The sequence below is a fragment of the Sitophilus oryzae genome, unplaced genomic scaffold (assembly GCF_002938485.1).
Source record: "Sitophilus oryzae breed Bouriz unplaced genomic scaffold, Soryzae_2.0 scaffold_810_pilon_pilon, whole genome shotgun sequence".
In the NCBI taxonomy this organism is placed as follows: Eukaryota; Metazoa; Arthropoda; class Insecta; order Coleoptera; family Curculionidae; genus Sitophilus; species Sitophilus oryzae.
In genome coordinates this window covers 5,734,965-5,758,872 of record NW_022147429.1, presented here as the reverse complement: position 1 = coordinate 5,758,872, position 23,908 = coordinate 5,734,965, and the positions used below count along the sequence as shown (strand labels likewise).

Genomic DNA, 23,908 nt, shown 5'->3' with positions numbered 1-23,908 from the left:
GCAATTTTTTCAATAATCTTTATTTTTTAATGGTATTTTTAATATAAGGAGATGTCTATTATCGTAATGTCATATTTATAGTTACGTTTTATGTACCTACAAATCTAGCGACCTGTTAATACACTCATATTCTTGCCTCGAACCCTGCTGACTTCTTGTTTGAGGGTTACTAAGTCAATGTTAGTTGAAAATGTCTGCTTCGAAACCAAATAGGAATACTTAAAAAATATAACTTGTTATAATGTAAAAAAAGAAACCCATAAATAGTATTATTATTGTATTCGCCTTGTTAAATAGCTAAATCAACTAAAAATATTTAAGTTTTAAGTAAACATAAATATGCCACGCGTTTCCTTTGAAGGAAATTGATTTAAAAAAAAAATGTTAAATTGTTAAATTTTTTAAATTATTAAATTGACAAGAAAAATTATGAAATTAAAAATTTATAGAGAACCGAAAAAAATAAATAAAAAAAAAACGTCTTATTAAACTGTGGAGTGTGCGTGCAAATAGGCCCTAGCTCTGCCGAAGAGATGGGGTGGGTTTTAAGCGCCACTGGCTTTGCACAGATAAGCCAGAAAACCCCCAAGATATTCTTGGAATCTAACAAGACTTGTTATTAAAAAAAAATATTAAAAGATAAAAAAATTAAGGGATGAATGAAACACTAAAAGATAAATTAATAGAGTATTGTATAATATTAGCAAAAAAATAGACAAATTTGATGACGTTGTATATACTAAATTTAATTAAAAATTGAAAACTGAACCGTATGTATGTACCTTGAACTCTGGAACCTTGAATCAATATAAGATAAAAAAGGTAAGTAAGAAAGGAAAACAAATAATAGGGAAGATAAAATTTCAGTAAACGTTTACTTGTTTCTGCTTCAAACCTGATCCAGCGACGTAGTTGCCAAGCTCAGTGCTCAGAAGGATACCACTTCCGAGGCAATACTGGAAAAAGTCTGTGTCCAGAAAAGGCAAGCCAGAAAAATGCTTCGTAGAAAAATCCTCGTATAAAAGAAAAATCCTGGTCCAAAAAGTTCTGGTCTCTTGGTGGAAAATCCTGGTCTTAAAGCCTCGTCCAAAAAAAGCCCTAAAACCAAAGGCAGTATTAGGTTTACGAAATAAAGAAAGTTACCTAGAAGGGATAGGTGAAACTAAAAAACACAGCTATAATTAATTAAATAATCAAAACACGTTTCAACTGTAGAAATATAAAAAATATCATAAAAGTTACCTTGCTGGGCTTCTAAAAATCTAGTTTTTTTCTAATAGATGGATGTTCAAATTGCTGGATTCAGAAAGCAAAATTACTGGAACAGGTGGTGGTTTAAAGTTCCTCTTCCCAAGAAAATCGACGATGACAAAGAAATAAATCAAAAGGCTTTCCCTGTTAAGAAATAATTTGAATGGTAAATCACTAGACAAAATGGCGATCAAAAAAACTTACCAGCCACGAGCAGATTAAAATCCGTATAAAACAGCTCCAGAGATACTTTTAAAGGTAAAGGTACAACTCAAACAGCAAAAGTATCCCTTATAGTTCTAGTCAGTGATTATCCCCAACAAACCCAGGTAAAACAGGAAAATTCCAACAAATTACACTGACTAAAACACCTTTGAAGCTGAAGGGAAAATGCAGAAACCCCATCGATCAAGATGAAGTTCCGCTCCGAAGAAATTTGACATACTGCAAAGTTGCAATTTAATATTCACAGAATTTAGAAACATTGCCAAAATAAACATTACTTAAGGTAAAGTAAATTCAATAACCATTCAAACACAAACATACCAAACCCATGCCGGTATGATGCATACACAATATTACAGAAAGGATGTCGGTGCAATCAGCAGGTATCAGAAAATACAAACATCAGAACCTAAAGGAAGTACTGCCCAACCTGACAACAGCGTGTGTGCGCCAGATTCGCATCTCAACTGATCTGAGCAATTCAAATATAAATGACATTGTGTAATAATAATTGTATACAATTTGCAGAAAACAAATGATAAATTTCAAAAAATATGCAGGTAAATAACTTCATTTTGAGCTCTATAATGAAATATAGGATCAAATAATATTCAGAGATAATCCACACTTGATAGAAATCTTCTAAGATAATACAAGGGCAAGCAGTACCGCAAAACTACTAGAAATTACGGCAAATAGGCTAACATTCAGAAACATAAACAAATTAGAAATTAAAGGTAATATTTTGAATTTGATTTTATTAGCATTAGATAATAAATTTTAATTATATTTTAGATTACTGATTGATTACTGACTTGAGATATGGCATGGAAAGCAAAATAAATTAAGCAAAGGAGAGTAAGAAAGATAATGAAATATGGCTATGTGAATATTTGTTTATAAAATTAAATGCAATAAATTTATTTATCAGCATAAATAAAGAGTTTGATCTAACTTGTAAGAAAAGTGGTATATATTTTTAAACCTAGTTAAAAGCTAAATTTGGACATGCAGCCCCTCTAACAGAGGAAAGCTACGATTAAAAAGCAGAAAAACGATAATTAAGACATAGTCAAAAATAGTAGAATACTGTCCTGTTTCTGAATGTAAACACCATTAATACCAATAATATAAATAACAAGTGAATAATATATTACTTCGACGTAAGTTTGAATTGAAAATTAAGAAAATGCTAATAAAAATCCAAATCATAAATAGCCAAAGAAAAAGGCCAATAAAAAAAGCACTGGTTACGCAAAGATAACAAAAGCAAAATTCGGTAGAAGGCACACCGTCAAATCAAAAAATAAATTACTACAGAAACCCATAAAATTAATAATGAGAAAAGTTAGAAATTGATTCATGAACAACGGTTCAGTTAAATCATAATTTAGATTAAATCATTATACAAAAATATAAAAATCATAATACAGATAGATCAAATTTGGTTCACAAGAAATATTCACAAATACTTACACAATCAAATACTTATATAGCTATCTAAGAAAATGCAGAAGAGGAAAAGAAATTAATTATAATAATATATAAATCAATAATTAATCAGAAAAATCTAGGCGAGATAAATGTGAAGAAAGAATTAATACATAAAAAAAATATACCATCATAATTACATTACATAAAGCAAAATTGGTTTAGATGTTAGCTACATTCATCGATTGCAAACGACGGATCATAAAACGGTTTAAGTTCTTGAACATGCCAGATACCTTTAGAATTACCTAGCTCATCCTGTAGCTCATATGTCCAGGATCCTATTTTCCGTTTTACTAAGAATGGTCCTACAAATCCCGGAGCTAATTTAGCACTATAATATTTTGATGCATCAGATAATACCTTATTCTTTCGCCAAACCTTATCATCAACATTAAACTGTAATGGTCGCCTTCGAAGGTTATAGTGGTTGGCCTGACGAGTTCTAGCGGACTGAATCTTATTTTTGATCTGCTCATAAAGTTTTTCAAAACCTACTTGACGGTCCTTCACATAAGTATCTATATTCTTTCTATTTTCTTGAAGCTTAAGCAAATGATTATCTCCATATAAAACATGCTCCCGTCCAAACAATATACGGTTCGGGGTGTATCCGGTGGTTTCGCTAGGGGCAGAACGAATTGCACATCCCAATTCACTTAGATGCACATCCCAAGTTCGGTGGTTGTCCTTCTGAATGTAACTTCTTATCATAGTTTTAATGACCCGGTTGTGACGTTCGGTCGGATTGGCTCTAGGATTGTAACTAGAAGTATAGAATATTTTCGTATGATATAGTTCACATAATTTTTTAAATTCTTTGGACTTCATTTGCGCTCCATTGTCACAAATCAGATAAGCTGGTGTTCCATACGTTAAAAATACATCTTCTACATGTTTAATCAAAGACTTTGAGGTAGCTTTGCGACAAGGAAACATAAAAACGGCTTTACTGAAGTAATCGGAAATCACAAGTATATAACAATTACCTTGTTTAGAGCGAGGTAAGGGTCCAATGTAGTCAAGACTGATGACTTGGAATGGAACACTAATCTCAGGTCTTTCACCCATTAATCCTGCAGGTCTCTTCTGTTCTACTTTATGCTGTGCACAAACGTGACAAGATTTGACATATTTCGCAATGTCGGATTTCATTTTAGGCCAATAGTGACTATGCAAAATTTTCTTATATGTTTTATACGTTCCAAAATGTCCTGAAGCAGGAATATCATGAAAACGTTGGAGAATTTGCTTACGATGATCTTTCGGGACTACCAACTTCCATTCTTCAGACAAATCATTCAATTCTGGTATGACAGACTTCACATACTTGTATAAACGGTCATTCTCAATGCGCCATACAGGAAATTTTTCGGGATACTGTTGTACTTTATTCTTCATCTCAGTGTACCATTTATCAGTGACTTCAGGTGTATATTCCATAACATTGAGCTGTATACTATTAGATTGAACTGGTACTGCTCTTGACAGAAAATCGGGAACTATATTTTCCTTTCCTTTGCGGTGAATCATTTCAAAATCAAATTGCTGTATTCTCAATTGCCAACGAGCTAATCGTCCTTGAGGATCTTTTAATCTATGTAGCCATAATAACGAGGCGTGATCTGTAATAACTTTAAAGTGAACATGATCTAAATAATGTCTCAATTTTTCTATACTCCATATGACTGCGAGGCATTCTTTCTCGGTTACTGTGAGCTTCATTTCCTGTTTAGTTAGGGATCGAGATAAATAACTAATTACCTTTTCTCCATCTTCAAATTTTTGTGTTAAAACTGCGCCAAGACCATAAGAAGAAGCATCAGTCTGCAAATAAAATGTTTTATCGAAATCAGGACAAGTAAGCACAGGCGCGGTAACTAAACATTCTTTCAGGGCAATAAATGATTTTTGACAATCTGGAGTCCATGACCATTTAACGTTTTTCTTAGTTAGATGTAAAATTGGCGATAATAATGTTGAAAAATTCGGTACGAAGCGTCTGTACCACGAAGCAGTACCTATGAAACGGCGTATTTCCGTTATATTTTGTGGAGGTGGAATATTGACGATTGCCTCAACCTTTTCGGGATCCGGTCTTAGTCCTTTGGCGTCTACCAAATATCCTAAATATTTCAACTCCGGTTTACAAAAGTGGCACTTTTCTTTTGACACAACTAAGCCTGCTTCCTTCAGTCTGTCGAAAACAGTTTCTAAAAGTTTCAGATGGTCAGAAAATTCACTGGATATAATAATTATGTCATCAAGATAAACCATAACGTATGGCTCTAATTCTGGACCTAAAATAGTGTCGATTATACGTTGCCAAGTAGCAGGAGCGTTTGTCAATCCAAATGGCATTCTTCTAAACTGGAAAAGGCCTCTTCCAGGTACAGTAAAAGCGGTGTATTCCTTACAGGACTCAGTCAGGGGCACTTGCCAAAATGCAGACTTAATATCTATTGAACTGATAAAACGTGCGTTTCTAAGACGATCTAGAATGGCCGAAATATATGGAATAGGATACGCATCCTTTTTACTAACAGCATTAAGGCGGCGAAAGTCAATACAAAATCTATATGAACCATCTTTTTTATGTACTAAACATACTGGGCTGGACCAGGGACTCTTCGAACGCTCAATTACACCTAACTTCAACATTTCTTCTACTTCATCATCTATGATCTTTTGTTTATGTGGTGATACAGGATAGTAACGTTGTTTTATAGGTTTCGTGCCAGGTTCCAGTTCAATGTCGTGTGGTGCCACTTTACAGCAACCAAATTCAGTTCCCATAGAATCAAACTTTCGCTCAATTAAATTATTCAGTTCAGATTTTTCAAGTTCAGATAAACTCTTCACACTCTGTACGCTGCATATGTCTACAAAACTGGATTCTGATTGGTCTGTGAAATGCCAGACATCCTGACGCATGTCGGGGACAATTTCCATAGCTCGCCAAAAGTCAATACCTAATATAATCTGGTGAGACAGTTCTGGTAGTACAATAATATCTAAAATTTTTGTCTTACTTTTCAGTGTTATAGGAGTCTGAATAAAACCAATGCTGCTACAATGTTGGCCATTTGCTACGGTACAGGTGACTGACTCTTTTTGCAACTTCAAACCTAGGCTTAAAAGTAACTCATAACCTGGTAATCCAACTAAAGTTCGGGATGCTCCAGAATCTAATAAAGCTAATATTGAACAACCTAAAATTTCAATTTTTAAATATGGACGTTGATCTCCCTGTGCGTGTGATATTATGTAATCTAAAATAATTTTGTTTGGAAAATCCACATCGTTGGTCGTTACAGACTTAACTTGGGAAGCGGTCACACGACCTATTGACGTTCCCTTAAATCGTTTCCCGAGCTAGAGCATTTAGGGCAGCTGCGGATGGTAACATCTGGAGTTCCACAACGAAAACAATGGGTCTTCCTTGGACTTGTGCAATTTCTGTTTACATGTCCAGGTTTACGACAGTTCCAGCAAACTATATTCATGGGAGTTGAACAGAGTTCAGCTACATCATTGGATAAATCACTAACATTCGAGGTTTGAGCAGCGACATCTAGAGAAACATATGCAAAATCTGGTTCAACGAATTGTTGGCGTTTCCTGGAAGGCGGTACGTATGTCTCAGCTCTATATTTCTTGACTTCTAACTTCAAACATTCCTGTTCTAGCTCTTCAATAGTATTCACAACTGACAGTTGTGTTGAATAAAATGGTGACAAATTTCTGACTATAATATCTAACTGAGTAGTTTCAGGAAGTCCTCCGTATCTGCGGAAAAGTGCATTCATGCAAGATAGATAATCTATGATACCTTCAGAAACATCTTGCGTCCGTTCTAAAATCTCTTTAAATAATCTTGGTCGGTAATCTGGTGGTTCAAAATGCTGACGCAATAGTTTGGATAAGCTGGTCCAATCTGCAAATCTGGTAACATTAGATCTATACCATAACAAAGCTTTTCCTGTAAATAAATCTATGGCAGAATCAAATAGTTCTGACTCAGTAACATTACGCGCTCTGCGTAATTCATCAACTCGTTCTAAAAAATTGTGTACAGATAAACATTTATTATCACCTGTAAATTTTAAATTCCATTTGTCGATATTACGAGAGTAGTTCATTCGGTTCGTAGCTCGTATAGTTGGTACTCGTGTTGAATTATTCGGACTTATATGCTCTATGGATTCGTCTGACTCAGATAGAGGTTCTTCTTCTAACCTAATGTCTTGAAATAAGTGAGATAAATTTGGTTCTTCCTTTGAAGTAGTTTCTAACGTGTCCAGGGTAGCTAAAATATCAGCTAGCAGAGAAGATCTTTCTTGAGCTTGTTCAGCAGATATATTCAGAATTGGAATACGATCTGTTCGGCGTAATAAGTGTACTAAGCGGGACTGGGCGGATTGAAATTTCTGAGTAGCATTTCCATCAAGTAAATTACTAATAGCAGATTTAACATCACTCAAAATCTTGTGAATCTGTGTAAATTCTTCAGTGACAGAAAGGTTATAAGACGGATATGTTAGAGGTTTATTTTTCTTTTCTAGAGATAGTAATGGCCGTAATGCCGATCTCATGTCTTCCACTGTCTTAGTATCATCGACAGGAATACCCCTACAACTAAGTTCATGCATTAACATGTCCTTCTTGAGATAATTTATGTTCATTTTATAATCCATCGCGCAAATATCAAAGAAAAATCAAAACAGATCAAATACGTATAAACCAATTAAGCTTGTACAAAAAACTAAAGATATATAAATTAACACAGTATTATCAATAAGTAATAATACTAAAAATTATCAATATATTAATAACTAATAAATATTAAAAATATATTTTAATGATGGTTAAGTATATTAGGAAAATATAAATATTCCTCAACGTACTATATCAAAGTAAAAAAAAAATCTCAACTATTCAATACGTATCAAATATAAAAAATAATATTCCAGCAGATAATAAAACGCAAATACATGAATAATAAAAATAATATACTATATTGATTCAAGTTCGATTCAAGAGAGAAAAAAAATAACTATTAAAGTATTCAGTTAAATTGACTTCAATACAGGACAAAGCAGATATACAAAAAAATTCAAGGTACTGGTAGAGTAAAAAAAAACAAGTTTTTATAGGCCTAAGCGTTGGACGCCAAAATTTGCCACGCGTTTCCTTTGAAGAAATTGATTTAAAAAATGTTAAATTGTTAAATTTTAAATTATTAGATTGACAAGAAAAATTATGAAATTAAAAATTTATAGAGAACCGAAAAAAAATAAATAAAAAAAAAACATCTTATTAAACTGTGGAGTGTGCGTGCAAATAGGCCCTAGCTCTGCCGAAAGAGATGGGGGTGGGTTTAAAACGCCACTGGCTTTGCTACAGATAAGCCAGAAAACCCCAAGATATTCTTGGAATCTGCTATTAAAAAAAATATTAAAAGATAAAAAATTAAAGGGATGAATGAAACACTAAGATAAATTAATAGAGTATTGTATAATGATATTAACTTAAAAAATGAACCAAATTGATGACGTTGTATATACTAAATTTAATTAAAAATTGAAAACTTGAACCGTATGTATGTACCTTGAACTCTGGAACCTTGAATCAATATAAGATAAAAAAAGGTAAGTAAGAAAAGGAAAACAAATAATAGGGAAGATAAAAATTTCAGTAAACGTTTACTGTTCTGCTAAACCTGATCAGCGACGTAGTTACCAAGCTCAGTGCTTCAGAAGGATACACTTCCAAACGTACTGGAAAAAGTCTGTCCAGAAAAAGGCAAACCAGAAAAATGCTTCGTAGAAAAATCCTCGTATAAAGAAAATCTGGTCCAAAAAAGTTTGGTCTCAAAGCCTGGTGGAAAATCCTGGTCTTAAAAGCCTGGTCCAAAAAAAGCCCTAAAACCGAGGCAGTATTAGGTTTACAGAAATAAAAGAAAGTTACCTAGAAGGGATAGATTGAAACTAAAGAAACACAGCTATAATTAATTAAATAATCAAACACGTTTCAACTGTAGAAATATAAAATGTCATAAAAGTTACCTTGCTGGGCTTCACAAAAATCTAGTTTTTTCTAATAGATGGATGTTCAAATTGCTGGATTAAGCAGAATTACTGGAACAGGTGGTGGTTTAAGTTCCTTCCCAAGAAATCGGCGATGACAAAGGAAATAAATCAAAAGGCTTTCCTGAAATAATTTGAATATTACAAATCACACTAGACAAAATGGCGATCAAAAAACTTACCAGCCACGAGCTTGAATTGGAAAATCTAGCCTTAAACGGCTCAGAGATACTTTAAAAGGTAGGTACAACTCAAACAAAAAGTATCCTTATAGTTCTAGTCAGTGATTATCCCCAACAAGCAGGTAAAACAGGAAAATTCCAACAAATTACACTGACTAAAACACCTGCTTTGAAGCTGAAGGAAAAATGCGAAATTACATCGATCAGATAGAGTTCCGCTCGAAATTTGACTTATACTGCAAAGTTGCAATTTAATATTCTGGGAATTTAGAAACATTGCCAAAATAAACATTACTTAGAATTAAAGTAAATTCCAATAACCATTCAAACACAAACATACCAAACCTTATGCCGGTGACGATGCATACACAATACCGGAAAGGATGTCGATTGTAAATCCAATAATTATCAGAAAATACAACATCAGAACCTAAAGGAAGTACTGCTTAACCTGACAACAGCGTGTGTGCGCCAATTTTTATCTCAACTGATCCTGAGCAATTCAAATATAAATGACATTGTGTAATAATAATTGTTAACCCCTACAATTTGCAGAAAATAAACAAATGATAAATTTCAAAAAATATGCAGGTAAATAACTTCATTTGAGCTCTATAATGAAATATAGGATCAAATAATATTTTAGAGATAATCCATGACAGGAAATCCTTTCTAAGATAATACAAGGGCAAGCAGTACCACCAGAACTACTAGAGGCAAATAGGCTAACATTCAGAAACAAACAAGTCCAGAAATTAAAAGGTAATATTTGGTGAATTTGATTTGTGCGTAGATAATAAATTTTAATTATATTTTAGATTACTGATTGATTACTGACTTGAGATATGGCATGGAAAGCAAAATAAATTAAGCAAAGGAGAGTAAGAAAGATAATGAAATATAGCTGTAATGAATATTTGTTTATAAAAATTAAATGCAATAAATTTATTTATCAGCATAAATAAGAGTTTGATCTAACTTGTAAGAAAAATTGGTATATATTTTTAAACCTAGTTAAAGCTAAATTTGGACTGTTACAAATATGCAAAGTCATTTTGTGTTAATTTAAAAGTAGTTAACGATAATATTATTAAATAATTAGTGTAATATTTGTTGATACCTAAGGTTAAAACTTGGTATCAGTTGTCTGATCTTTGGACGTTTTAAAGACTACCCATTTATTGTTTTTTATTTGGAGTACGTACTTTAAAAAATACCAAATTATAATAAAATTTGAAATATTATTTCATAGTAGTTGTCGAAAAATAGGTGGCCTGTGTATTTATAATCAAGATAATGAAAATTGCTTAAAAAATTGAATAAGCATTGTTCATCTGAAACTTTATAACTATGAGTTATTATAGTTAGAAGCTGAATATAGTTAATAGTAAACTTGTAAATTATATGGAGAGAAATATTGTCTTGAATTCAAGAGTATTGGAATCCAAACTCTATGAACTTAGAACAAAAATCTTTATCATGTTTGAAGAGTATGTATTAAAAGATTATACCATCAGTAACCATCAATTCGAAGTTGGTCAAAGAATGTCTATATAGAGATACTGAATAAATTAGGACAATGAAAATAAAGTATATGGATGCGAGTCCACCAATGGATAAGGCAATGAAAAAGCGAGTGATCTAGTTAGAAAAGGAGCTTAGAAACTAGTAATGTGTCGGTATTTGAGTAATGCGATTTTGTAGCGGTGTTTTTTGTAACGTCGTGTCGCGCTCCAAAACGAACCAGAAAGGACTGAAGAACGACGATCATAATAACGACGAAACTATAAATTATTTATAATCGCTCTTGGAGTTAGCTCGAACCGCAGTAACCGCATAGCGACGTGTTTCGCTCCAGCCGTCGCGCTTCTAGGGTATAGCGATTTCGTCGGTCGCGAACAGTAGTAACTGTACTACCTAGCGACGCGCAACCTCGATCGCGACCTGTTTCGTTCCCGTCGCGTCGCACTCCTAGAGCCACGTGTGCGTTTGTCGCGAAGAGATTTAACTGGTAACGACCTATACCGCGATGCGTTTCGCTTCAGTTCCAGTGGTCGCGCGACTGCTGGAGCGGTCGTAGGGTCGAGTTTTCATCTGTTGCGCTTTGGCAGGTTGCTGTTGGCGTTGATGCTCCCGTTACAGTCGTTACGATACTTTCGAGATCGCGATTTTCGATAGGTCTAGGCACTACGCATTTTTGATTGATAATAAATACATGTTAGGTGCATTAGATAGTTACAAATAAAAACATTTACTAGAATAAAGAGAAACAAAGGAGAAATATGACCGAAAAATAGGAAATTAGGCGTAGGTATTTCGAATAATAATTCAAATTATGTTACTTTTTATTGTTTAAGCTAAACTATTTCTAAAGATATATAAAGTAAATAGATTTTAAGAAAAATGATAGAAAAATATAATTATCTTGCTAATATATATATATATATATATATATATATATATATATATATATATATATATACTATATATAACAACTATATATATATATATATATATATATATATATATATATATATATATATATATACTCTCTCTCTCTCTCTCTATTTTAATTTAAATTCTGACGTTTATAACGTGTATCAGGAGAATATAAATCTAAATATTATTGGCAAAAATGTAAAACTTATAAAAAGCTATTCTTTAGTCTGAAGAAAAGATGTACAATACAATAAATTATATTATTTTATATTTTTTATTTAATAGTTTTATTAGCAAAATTAAAAGCTAACATAACTAAATTCTTCTAGCCATCTGCATGTTGTTTATTGTTTACAAATTTGGGGGTTTATGAATTGTTATTTTTTATGAATTTGCACGGACATAAAGATAAGGGCAGGGATGGGAGTAGGTAGGTAAAGTGACCAGAAATACCGTTTAGGGCGGAACAGCGGCACTTTGGAAGCCGAAGCATCGGTTACAAAATAGCGGTATTTTTCCGGAACGGTCGCTATAGTAACGCTAATGTGGAACCAGTATTCCCATTACTAGTAGCACAGAATATCTAGCTACGCAACAGAAGCCTCGTTACATGTATAAAATTGTAGGTAGCAAAAGGAGACAGGCTTTAAAAGTCTGTCTCCAAATCAGATATTTTGATGTGGTAGTTTCGCTACTACATAATAGAGGGCAATAAATTTAAAAGAAAACAGTTTTCTACAAACAAAATTAAAGAAATTTTTGTGCAGTGTTACCATTAATGTAATTCATATCGTAATACTTTCGATAAAGCCTGCCTTCTAATTTGCTACATCATTTAAACATATTACAAATAGATCAAACTATTTTTCCAGTTTGCCATGTTAGTTGGAATTAAATCTTATGAGCTAAATTACAATCACTTCCTGACATTTGATTGTATAATTGAATCCTGAATTTTCATTGTAATTCGGCGACAATATAATAAGTATTGTTCTACTATTATGATACCACTTCCTGACGTTCGATTTATGTTCATACCAAGTTCATATTGTATAATCGGGAAAAAACGGCGTTAGCGATAGCTATGAAATGAATATCACTGTCATTTTATATGTAAATTTATATGGGACATGTCATCGATCGTCCTTTTCCAGCCAACTGGTGCCGTTTTTTCAGAAGCATATCAAGTGATACCATAATATAGTACTATATTACGATACGCATGGCGTTCGGTGGGCTTAAACTTGGTATACTATCTTCAGTGACATTGTAATATCATGGTACCATGGAGCATATAAAGTGGTACTTCTATAGTACTATATTTGATGACATAATATTAGGTACATGGCGGCAATGGGGCTTAAACTTGGTATACTACGTATTTTCGGTGACATTGTAATATGATGGTACTATGATGCATATCATCTGGGTACCATAATATAGTACATATTATGTACATAGTTCGATTGAGCAAATTTGGGATACTACGTATCTTCGGTGATATTAGCAATATTATGGTACCATGGAGCATAAAAAAGAGGTACCATATTACGATACCATTTCCTGGCGTTCGATTGGACTTAAACTTGTTATACTATCTTCGGTTACATTGTAATATGATGGTACTATGATGCATAGTGGTACCTTAATATGTTATATTTCAATATCATTTCCTGGCGTTCGATTGAGCTCATATTTGATATATACTTGCGTATTTTTTTGATGGTACCATGAAGCATACCAACTGAGCACCATAATGACACTATAATACGTATGGCGTTCGATTGGGCTTAAGCAGATGCTACGTACCGGTGACATTGCATGTAGTGGTACTATGATGCATATAAATTTTAATATAGTACCATATTACGTACCATTTCCTGGCGTTCGATTGGGCTCAAACTTGGTATACTACGTATCTTCAGTTTACATTGTAATATGATTGAACTATGATGTATATAAAATTGGTACATAATATAGTACCATATTACGATACCATTTCATGGTTTGATTGTTCTGAAATTTGGTATACTACGGATCTTCATTGACATTGCAATATTATAGTACCTTAAAGTATATCAAGTAGTACCATAATATAGTACACTATTATGATATCATTTCCTGGAGTTCAGTTAGGCCCATTTGAGCTCTTGCGTTTCTTTATAAAGATTTGTTTAATTAATAATTTTAATTTATTTTACGAATTTTAATTTATTGTTCGATGTCATGACAGCAACTTTTATGCCGAACAATATATTATTAGTGTACCTGTGTCACTTTTTAAAATCTACCTAGGTCTGTAAATAACGTGGCAAACAGAGAAATTTATTTATTATAGTATTTTTAGTCAGTTAACATTTTTGCTGCATTTTAATAAATTATTTCCATTATTATTAAACTTATATTTCGGCATTACTAACGTTCCAGCATTAATAAATGTCACCTCGCCCTGTATATTATTAATTTTAAAGGTAATTAAAGGTATTTTCTTAGTTAACATTATAAGGTATAGTGTATATTAAAATCTATGAAATAATATACCCAAAACTATTTAATAGCCAAAGAATAATTAATATAAGTATCTGACAAGAAAAGAAGAATAGAAAGAAACACATACTGCATTATACACAATAAAAAGAATGGGATGCCAATTCAAGTCTTTTTGAATCTGGCAACTGTGCATATTTAGCCGAGCTATAAGGCCGTCGACGAGCCGTCGATCCAAAACCGAAAGTTCAAAATTTCTAATTATATTCTGATTATTATATTGTCGCGCCATCTAGTATTCTATTTGTGCAATTTTAGCTCTTTCATTTCGAGTATTTTTCTGTTGCGTAGCTAGATATTCTGTGCTAGTAGGAACTAACTTCTGCAAAACCGTCTCAGATACCGGCTTATAGCTCAAGAGGGGGGGGCACAATAGGTCTATAAGATCGCGGGGATTTACTCCCCCCCCCCACCTCCTAAAAATCTACAATCTACAGTATATCTGTTAGATACTATATCAATTAGTTAACTGGAATCAAAACATCAGAACATCGAATCGACATTTATATGAAAATGTTTGGAACAAGTTATATGATAGTATATAAGAGTCTAATACTGTTGATTCAAGGACATATTTTTATCACTGTGGAACTACTAGAAATAGCTCAATATATTTTTCTCAAACTTTGTGTATATTCTGTACTGGTAAACAATCCTGGTAGTTTCGTATATATTTATATAACAATATGAAATTGTCCTTTCTTTGTGAGTAATAGGAATTTAGCTTTAAAACTTTTCAGAACAAACCTACCGAAGGAATTGATGGAATATGAGAACTTTCCTTACGACGAAAATGGAAAATCATTCATAACCCAACCAGAAGTTTTAGAGTATATGAAAAAGTTTGCTATTCATTATAATCTCTATCCTCATATCAAGGTAAGTTTGAGTGATATTGAATTAATGCTGAATTCTTAATATAATTAATTCCAGTTTTTAAGGCATATTATTGAAATCGATCCTCTACCCGATGAAAAATGGAAAATCAAAGAAAAGGAGCTTAAATCGCAAGAAATAACAGAACATATTTTCGATGCAGTTATGATTTGTGTGGGAAACTATTCTACTCCCAGAAATTCCAATATTCCTGGTGCCAGTGAATTCACTGGTCGAGCTATTCACAGTCACAATTACAGAAATTCAGAACCATACAAGGGAAAAAGAGTTTTAGTAATTGGAGCTGGACCTTCGGGTGTCGATATTGCAAGAATTGCGGATAAAGTAGCTGAAAAGGTAAGATAATTTTTATTGTACTGCACTTACCTCCCACACAAACATATTGTGGGTAAGTAACTGGATATATCGTCATCAATATCACTCATTTTTTGATATTCTTCGGGAGAGTGGTTTAAAGATTCTTACTACTTGCCTCAATACCAACCAAATATATATATATATATATATATATATATATATATATATATATATATATATATATATATATATATATATATATATATATATATATATATATATATATATATATATATATATATATATATATATATATATATATATATATATATATATATATATATATATATATATATATATATATATATATATATATATATATATATATATATATATATATATATATATATATATATATATATATATATATATATATATATATATATATATATATATATATATATATATATATATATATATATATATATATATATATATATATATATATATATATATATATATATATATATATATATATATATATATATATATATATATATATATATATATATATATTTGTAGTCAATGTATTTCTTTAACAAAAAAGAGACAAAGAGACATAGGGGCTTCAATATATTTTGGTTTAATATTGAAACAAAAGTTGTTAAAATACTTTACCGCTCTCCTGAAAAATATCAAAAAATGAGTTACGCCACTTAGTAATATTGACGACGATATGCACTTCATTCGAAATTGTCTTTAATGTCTGCATTAATCGAAACTTCTTCTCACTTCGGACTTCATTCTTTATGCCGCAATCAAATGTTTTGCTAAGGCAATGAAGGATCATCAGTAGAATGTAGAATGAGTACAAGGGGGGGGGGAATCACCCCGACCTTAAACCAACCCTTTATTGTGTCCCCGTCGTTTCTTGAGTTGCAGCTCATCATATTCATGATACATGGAGATCTTCCTGTTCTAGGGGGGACCGGGTATTTTCCATCCTCATCTGACAACAGATGTTCATCCTCCGCGGAGTGGGCATCTACCTCCTCCGAGGGTTCTTTGATATGTATATATGCCCTTCACAGGCGACGAGCTTGTCTCCGGTTGGGGTACCTATGAGGTAGAAGCTGGAGGATCAACCTCCATTTTCTCCACCTCTTTAACTTGGTCTTTCCTTAGACCTGATATATTCCTCTTTCTTTATTGCCTCCTTGGATTTGAAGTCAATTACACTGCAAGGATTAGTCGGTGTACTTCTACAGAGCCCCGCATGTAGAAGTAAGGGTGATGAGAATACAATAGGTTCTCCCCTGGTGCCCCAAGGTTAAGATCAGTAGAGGCTAATCTTCTCTCTAGCCACGCATCCTTTTGACCTGATCCCGGTATCATAGGATTTAGGTTTTTAACGAGGTTATCTCCTCTTGGTCCAGGCGATTAAGCTAAGACCCCCTACAACCTGCCCGTGATACATGGCCACAGACACTAGAGGGAACTAGGTATGACGGACAGGGTAGTGCCATCCGGCATCGTTATACGTCTTGGTGCAATTCCCTGGCCACGACACTACACCCAGGGACAAGACAATGAAATGCTCCTTGGACCGAGCCAAAGTGCTATGGTGGAGCGGATTCCCCCTAGCACCTGACTAGGAAATTCCCCACCAACGACAAGATTTCGCATCTCTTAGGAAGAGGATCATTTGTAATAATCCCACTGATGCCTCATTATGCCTCACAAAGTATGCCTATTAACTGAGTCTCTAGTAGTCCTACAGTTATAATACATATTGTTCAAAAAATTTATTTATTCTTTTAGGTTTATATTAGTTATGGCAGTACAATATTCTGTAAAGCTGAGGCCTGTGTAGTACACAAACCATTAGTTGAAAAATTAACAGCAAACACAGCTATCTTCGAGGATGGTAGTGAAGAAGTCATCGATGATATCATATATTGTACTGGTAAGTACACTGGATTTCAAAAAAACGCATACACGCATTTTTCCTATCCCAGAAAATTGAACTTTCAATTAGTGTATATATACATGCTACCATGCACTAGTGCCCCCAAATTTGAAAGAAACATGCCTGGCAATGAGGGTTTTGTCATTGTCTCTTCTTGTTCACATGTATATTGAATGAGCAGCTTTAAAACAAAAAAATATTCTAAAACTGAAAAAATATATTTTATCTCAAATTAAAACAAACCTTAAACATTAAAACAGTATATTATTTTAAACTAAGAAAAAAAGTAGAATAAAAAAAATGGTATTTGATGGGATCACCATTTTTCTCTATAACAAGCTGCAGGCGTCTGCAACAAGCTCTAGGCATTGAAAAGCTTAATTTTTGAAAATACTCATAGTCTTCCAAGAGCTCATCTAATGCGCCATAAATTGCATCGCTTAACTCTTCTGCATTTCTTGGTCTCCAATTCCGTTGGTATACCGGGTGCGTCTCAAAAGTGGCTCACCCTTTTAACTTTTTTAATTATTTCAAATAAAACAACGAGATTTGGTATGTTTGTATATGACATAAATTAGGATTGATTGACGTATTCAATTGTTTTCGGTCACTCCTAGTTTCACCGGATATTACTACAACTTTTGATTTTTAAATGGCACCCTCGGTATTTTTATACTTTATTCGATAGAAAATGGCACTCTGAAGAGAATGAGATATCATATGTCAACTTTTGACATAGTGACTCAAAAACAAATTGTATTTTAAATTTCAATCTAGAGTGCCATGGCTGTGTTAAAAACACTAATTTTTAAGGAGCCTTGGAAAAATAGATTTGACCGTCTAATGTTTTTAGTGTCTTTTCCTGGCCGGTTAAAAGATGTCCAAATCGTATTTTTAATCATATCTCAATTTTTTCAAATGGAACGAGGGTGGCTCATTAGCATATTTGGAAAAAGCATTTTTTTACGAATAAATTGATACCACACACTTGGTATTTCGAGTAAAATTTGTCGTTATGAACCGCATGTTACAATTTCAAATAAACCATATTCGAAAATGTCAAAAGTTGACATATGATACTTCATTCTATTCAGAATGTCATTTTCTATCGAATAAAGTAAAAAAATACCGAGAGTCAAAATCAAAAGTTGTAGTCATTTCCGGTGAAACAAGAAGTGACCAAAAACAATTAAATACGTCAATCAATCCTAATTTATGTCATATTCTGATATACCAAATCTCGTTTTTTTATCTAAAAAAATAAAAAAATTATAGGGGTGGGCCACTTTTGAGACGCACCCGGTATAATTTTTGCAATTCGACCCCAAATATTTTCGATTGGATCCAGGTCCATTGTCAGGGCTGTTGGCTGGCCAAAGAAGAGTTTCTATATTATGGTTCTGCAACCAGTGGTGAACAGCGTTAGCAGTGTGTACTGGACAATTGTACTGCTGATACGAGCCCTAACAACTATATGTTGGGACAAGGTCATATTATCGAATTATTGCACTGGTTTTTCAAAATGACTGAAAAATATATGTTTAATTTTTTAAATATAAACATAACCATATATCCTAAACAACTTGACAATATTTTTATGAATTTGTAAATCAATCCATATTTACAGTAGCGGATTTTGTTCATAAAAAGACAAATTTGCTGACAACTAAATGTTGGGACAAGTATTTTTAAATAATTAATATCATCATAGGCGGCTTTGCTATAAACGTCACAAATGTCGCAAACTGTTTACTTCAGCATTGACAGCTTGTTAGTGACTCGATACCATAGATAAATGCAACAAGTTTAGATTGGAAAGCCCGTAAAAATGTTGGGCCGCGAAATTATTTTGGGTCGCGACCGTTATACGCGATCTGGCGCTGCTATAGCGGTCGCTATGAACAACGGCAAACAAAAACAGAAATAATTCTCTCTTGTCAAAGTCGGAATCTTCAAAAATCATAATAATCTTTCAAAATCTAAACCGCTCTCATTAAAGAAATTCCGAAATGTGTTTATAGCATCCATTTTCAAAGTAATTATTGCTATCTTGTGAGTTTAATTCAAGTTTTATTTACTCCAACCGGTGATAACTGTGAAAAAGTGGCATTAAAAACTTAAAAAGCTGTGCTGTGAACTGTGAACTGCAAAAACCATCGTGGATCGTGGCATAACGTCGGTTTTCAATGTTTCATAGGTATTTCGTACATGCGTAATTATATAAAATAAAGTTTCTTGTATGCAACACACTGTATTTTATTCATAAAATTAAACGAAAATAATAATAAATTTGAATAAACAATATTTGGCGATATAATTCCGGAAAAAGCCGAACGGCTCCGAAATTTTCAAAAGTTTTGGGTCGCGACCGTTGCAAGAATAGCGCCAAATAGTGTTTACATTGTCCTTATGGGTACTTTCCAATCTAAACTTGTTTCATTTATCTATGCTCGATACTTTGAGTATTATAGTGAGATTTACTGTAAGAAATTTTAATTTTTTTAATGTTCAATTTTGTTAATTCAATCCAAAGTAATGGTCCGTGGAAAAGCTACAAATCAAAAACTACGCGAAATTATCAATCGTCAATACAGTACGGGAAAAACAATTCGAAAAATGTCTGATGATTTAAGTATTCCAAAAACCACGGTCTTTAATATAATAAAAAAATACGGCGAATCTGCCAACGCAGACGTTAGAGATAAAAGTTCGGGAAGGCCAAATGTTGTATCTTAGAGAGATTTACGAAATTTAGTAAAAATTTGCAAGTCTGCGGGAAGAAGTACTTTTCGCGAAGTGACAGTTAAATGGAATACTGTAGCTGGTTTAAATATATCAAGAGAATGTTGCCGAAAATATATCCATAAATGTTGTCTGGGGTTTTACAAGGTAAACCTTATTTTGTGTGGATAATCAATTACCTGAAGATTATTGATACAAATTCTTATTTAGGCCAAAGAAAAACCGCTACTGACAGAAATTCAAAAGAAAAATCGCTACAATTGGACAAAATCTAAATTATCGTGGACACAAAATGATTGGAATAAGGTCATATTTAGCGATGAGTCTAAATTTGATGTTTGCGTTGGAGATCATCGAAAACGAGTAATACGAAATAAAGCAGAAGCCTTTCATAAAGATTGCTTAAAGAGGGTTGTTAAATTTCCTAAGGGGATTATGGTTTGGGGTTGCATGTCAGCGAGAGGTTTGGGCAAATTAAATTTTATAGATGGCACTGTTACCGCCCAAAAATATCAACATATACTTGAGACCTCACTTTTGCCTAGTGCTCAAGAATTGTTTCCAAACGAAGACTATATTTTCCAACAAGATGGAGCATCGTGCCATTCAGCAAAATCAACAAAAAATTGGTTCGGTAATAATAATATAAAAGTTCTATTCCATCCTTCAAGTAGTCCGGACCTCAATGTTATAGAAACTGTGTGGTATAAAATGAAGCAATATTTAAGAAACCACTTCAACGAACAATTTTTGATTTGCAGGCAAAACTGCAGGAAATTTGGGATAATTTTTCTCCTCAAATGTGCCAATCTTTGGTAAATACAATGCCATTAAGAGTTCAGGCAGTTGTTAAGGCGAAAGGTGATGTAACTCCGTATTAAACAAATTTCTTATTGTACTGTCCCAATATATAGTTGTCAGCAAATTTGGCTTGATTTTGTCAAAATAAGCTATTATCAAAAGTGATTTGTTTGCAAAGTTATAAAAATATAGTAAAATTGTCTAGATCATATTGTAATGTTTGAATTTAGAATAATAAACAAAATAAATTGAGTCGTTTTAACAAATTACTATTTTTATTGCAAAAAAAGACCTTGTCCCAACATATAGTTGTTAGGGCTCGTAAGTGAAGTCGTTAAAGATAAAGACGAAGACGTGGAAAACCTGTACCGATGGCAGCATAACATTTTCAAGGATTTCGACATACCGTTGACTATTGAATCTTCCTTCAATTTGCCAGAAAATTTACAAACTTTTAGCGCTAAACCATCCCCACATATTAATAGAAAAATGTCCAGCCTTTTTAACTTTATGGGTGTATCCGGGGTGAAATCTCCAATTTGGTGGTCGATAAACTAAAACTTTCCTGCTGCTCGAACATGATTGGAAAATGTTTTCGTCAATAAAGACAACACGCTCCCAATAGTTATTATCCTGAAGAATGTTGTTGAGTGCAAAAAGTTAAAAAAGGTTTTTTGCAGCAACTCGACAGGAGATTTGAGATTTCTTAACTCTTCTGTTAACTGTTGACAAAGAACCGGGAAACATTGTCACATTAGCTGCTTCAACCGATGTTGCAAAAGGATTTTGTCTTAGATGATCAATACGCCTCTCATCTTGGACTTCAGAACTTACTTTTGGTCGTTCTGACCCTTATTTCCGATCCGTCGAATTATGTTCAATCCAGCGATTTTTCCATCTTATTGTCATCATCTTATCAACTCCAAAATGAGTGGCCGCTCTCCTAATCGACCATCCGTCTTCTGTAACTCGTGTGATAATATGAACTTTTGTAAAGGATGATATTGGCGCCATTTTTAACTGAATTGACGGAATGTCACCGCGAATTTGTTCATTCCAAACAGGTGGTGCTTTATTGTAACGAGGTGTATACACTAACGGAAAGGGGGATTTTACCACATTTTTAAATTTTGTGGGATAGGAAAAATGCGTGTATCAGTTTTTTTTTTAAATCAACTGTACCTATAATACAAACTTTTATACAAGTATTTCTGATATTTTATTATTTTATATGACAAAAAAATTAAATCTGATATACGAGAATCATGATTTAACATTTTATTTAAATATTTTTGCTACAAGTAAACTCACAACAACTCACAACAAACTTCAACAACACACAAACTAAGCTTTCAAAATAAGATCTCTACTTTTAGTGATGAGATAAATATATGTAGGTCTTTTATTTTTTAGGATATGTGTATTCCTACCCATTTTTGACTCCAAAATGTGGCATAGAGATTGACAATAATTGGGTAAAATATTTATATAAACACATAGTCAATATTCAAAATCCTACTATGGGATTTATAGGAATTACTTTCAAAGTATGTCCATTTCCAACAGTTGACATTCAGGTAAATATTTAATAGAAATAGCTCATAGTATTTAGATTATAAAAATAAGATAAATAGAACAAGATAAATTGGAATCGGAAGGTGCCCGGTGGCGTAGAGGTACAGGCTCTCGTCTACCAATCTCAAGGTAGTGGGTTCGAATTCCACACCCGACATTGCATCAGCCGACTATTTTTATTAAAATAAAAATAGTTTGGGTACCTAGGTCGACTCAGCCTTAAATGAGTACTTGGGATTCACAATCCTGAGGTAATAATAGGCGGTTGAAGCGTAATGCTAGCCACATTACCTTCCTTGTATACCGAACAGCTCTAGTATGGCAAGCTGTACCTTGCTACTCCCAAGGCGTTAAACGCTATATACGGGAGCTATTATTATTATTATTATTAGACAAATTGGAAAATTTAAGATGCAAACATTTTCATAAAATATTTACATAGATTCGTTAGAAACTTCAAAATTTAGTTGTATTTTTCTAATAGCCTTCTATAACTTTCAGATTCGGTTTTTCCTTGAATTCATCAAGAACACTAACCGATATTCCCAAGAAGAAATGATGAAGGATATTTTGAAGGACGTAGGCAGAAGGAAAGAACAAGCGATGCCTAAGCACCATATTCACAAAATAGGAATGAAATTCCATCGTCAGTACTTCAACGATTTGGCAGATACTGTACACATAAAAAGAGTGAGACCTGTTATCCATAATCTCTATGAGCATTTGGCGGACAGTAGGGACATTAATAAGAGATACAAAATTGTAAATGATGATGAATTTTTGGAATATTATTAGATGTACAAGCGAAATGTACAGGGTGACAGTTTATATTGAAATGAAATTTTGTGATTAAAAATACGGGGTGTCCCCAAAAAAAGTTACATATCAAAATTGTTTTTTTTTTGTAATGGAACACCCTATACATTAATTTATTTTCGGATTTTGGATTTCGGAGAATAAAGGTGAGTTTTATAAGAGAAGTTATATGACTAAAATGTAAGGTTTTGATATATGTATATATAATTTTCTAGAAATAAAGAACAATTTTTAAATTACAATAAAAGCTACCTAAATTGGAATTTACCCGGTATAGCCTAATGTGTAGTTAAATTAACTATTGTACTTTAAATCAAATTAAAATTTGATCCAAAAAGTTATACAGGGTGAAACAAAATTAATATTGAACATTGGTCACTTTTAAAAGCATGTTACTCTTTTATTTTAAATGGAACACCCAATATATTATTCCGATATTCAATGAAGAATTCATGTTTCTACAAAATACTATTAAGGTTGCCTACCCCTCAAACAAAGATTTTTCTAGATATTTTCATTTACATGATTTGATCTGAGTAGATCTTTATTATTTGATAAAATCTAGGTGGCTGTGATATATCTGACGT

The 23,908-nt window shown here is 32.9% G+C and overlaps 1 protein-coding gene across 2 annotated transcripts in view; it reads left to right on the top strand.

The window, feature by feature from the left end:
• Window positions 1-23,385, top strand: part of LOC115889033 (dimethylaniline monooxygenase [N-oxide-forming] 2-like) — a 57,893-nt gene extending 34,508 nt beyond the window's left edge. For both annotated transcript variants that reach the window (XM_030908942.1, XM_030908943.1), the window contains exons 3-7: window positions 14,965-15,103; window positions 15,158-15,457; window positions 17,240-17,384; window positions 22,344-22,507; window positions 23,007-23,385. In XM_030908942.1, the coding sequence (XP_030764802.1) occupies window positions 14,965-15,103; window positions 15,158-15,457; window positions 17,240-17,384; window positions 22,344-22,507; window positions 23,007-23,300 (1,042 nt within the window). In that variant the 3' untranslated portion in view covers window positions 23,301-23,385. The remainder of the gene's footprint in view (window positions 1-14,964; window positions 15,104-15,157; window positions 15,458-17,239; window positions 17,385-22,343; window positions 22,508-23,006) is intronic.
• Window positions 23,386-23,908: the final 523 nt, after the last annotated feature.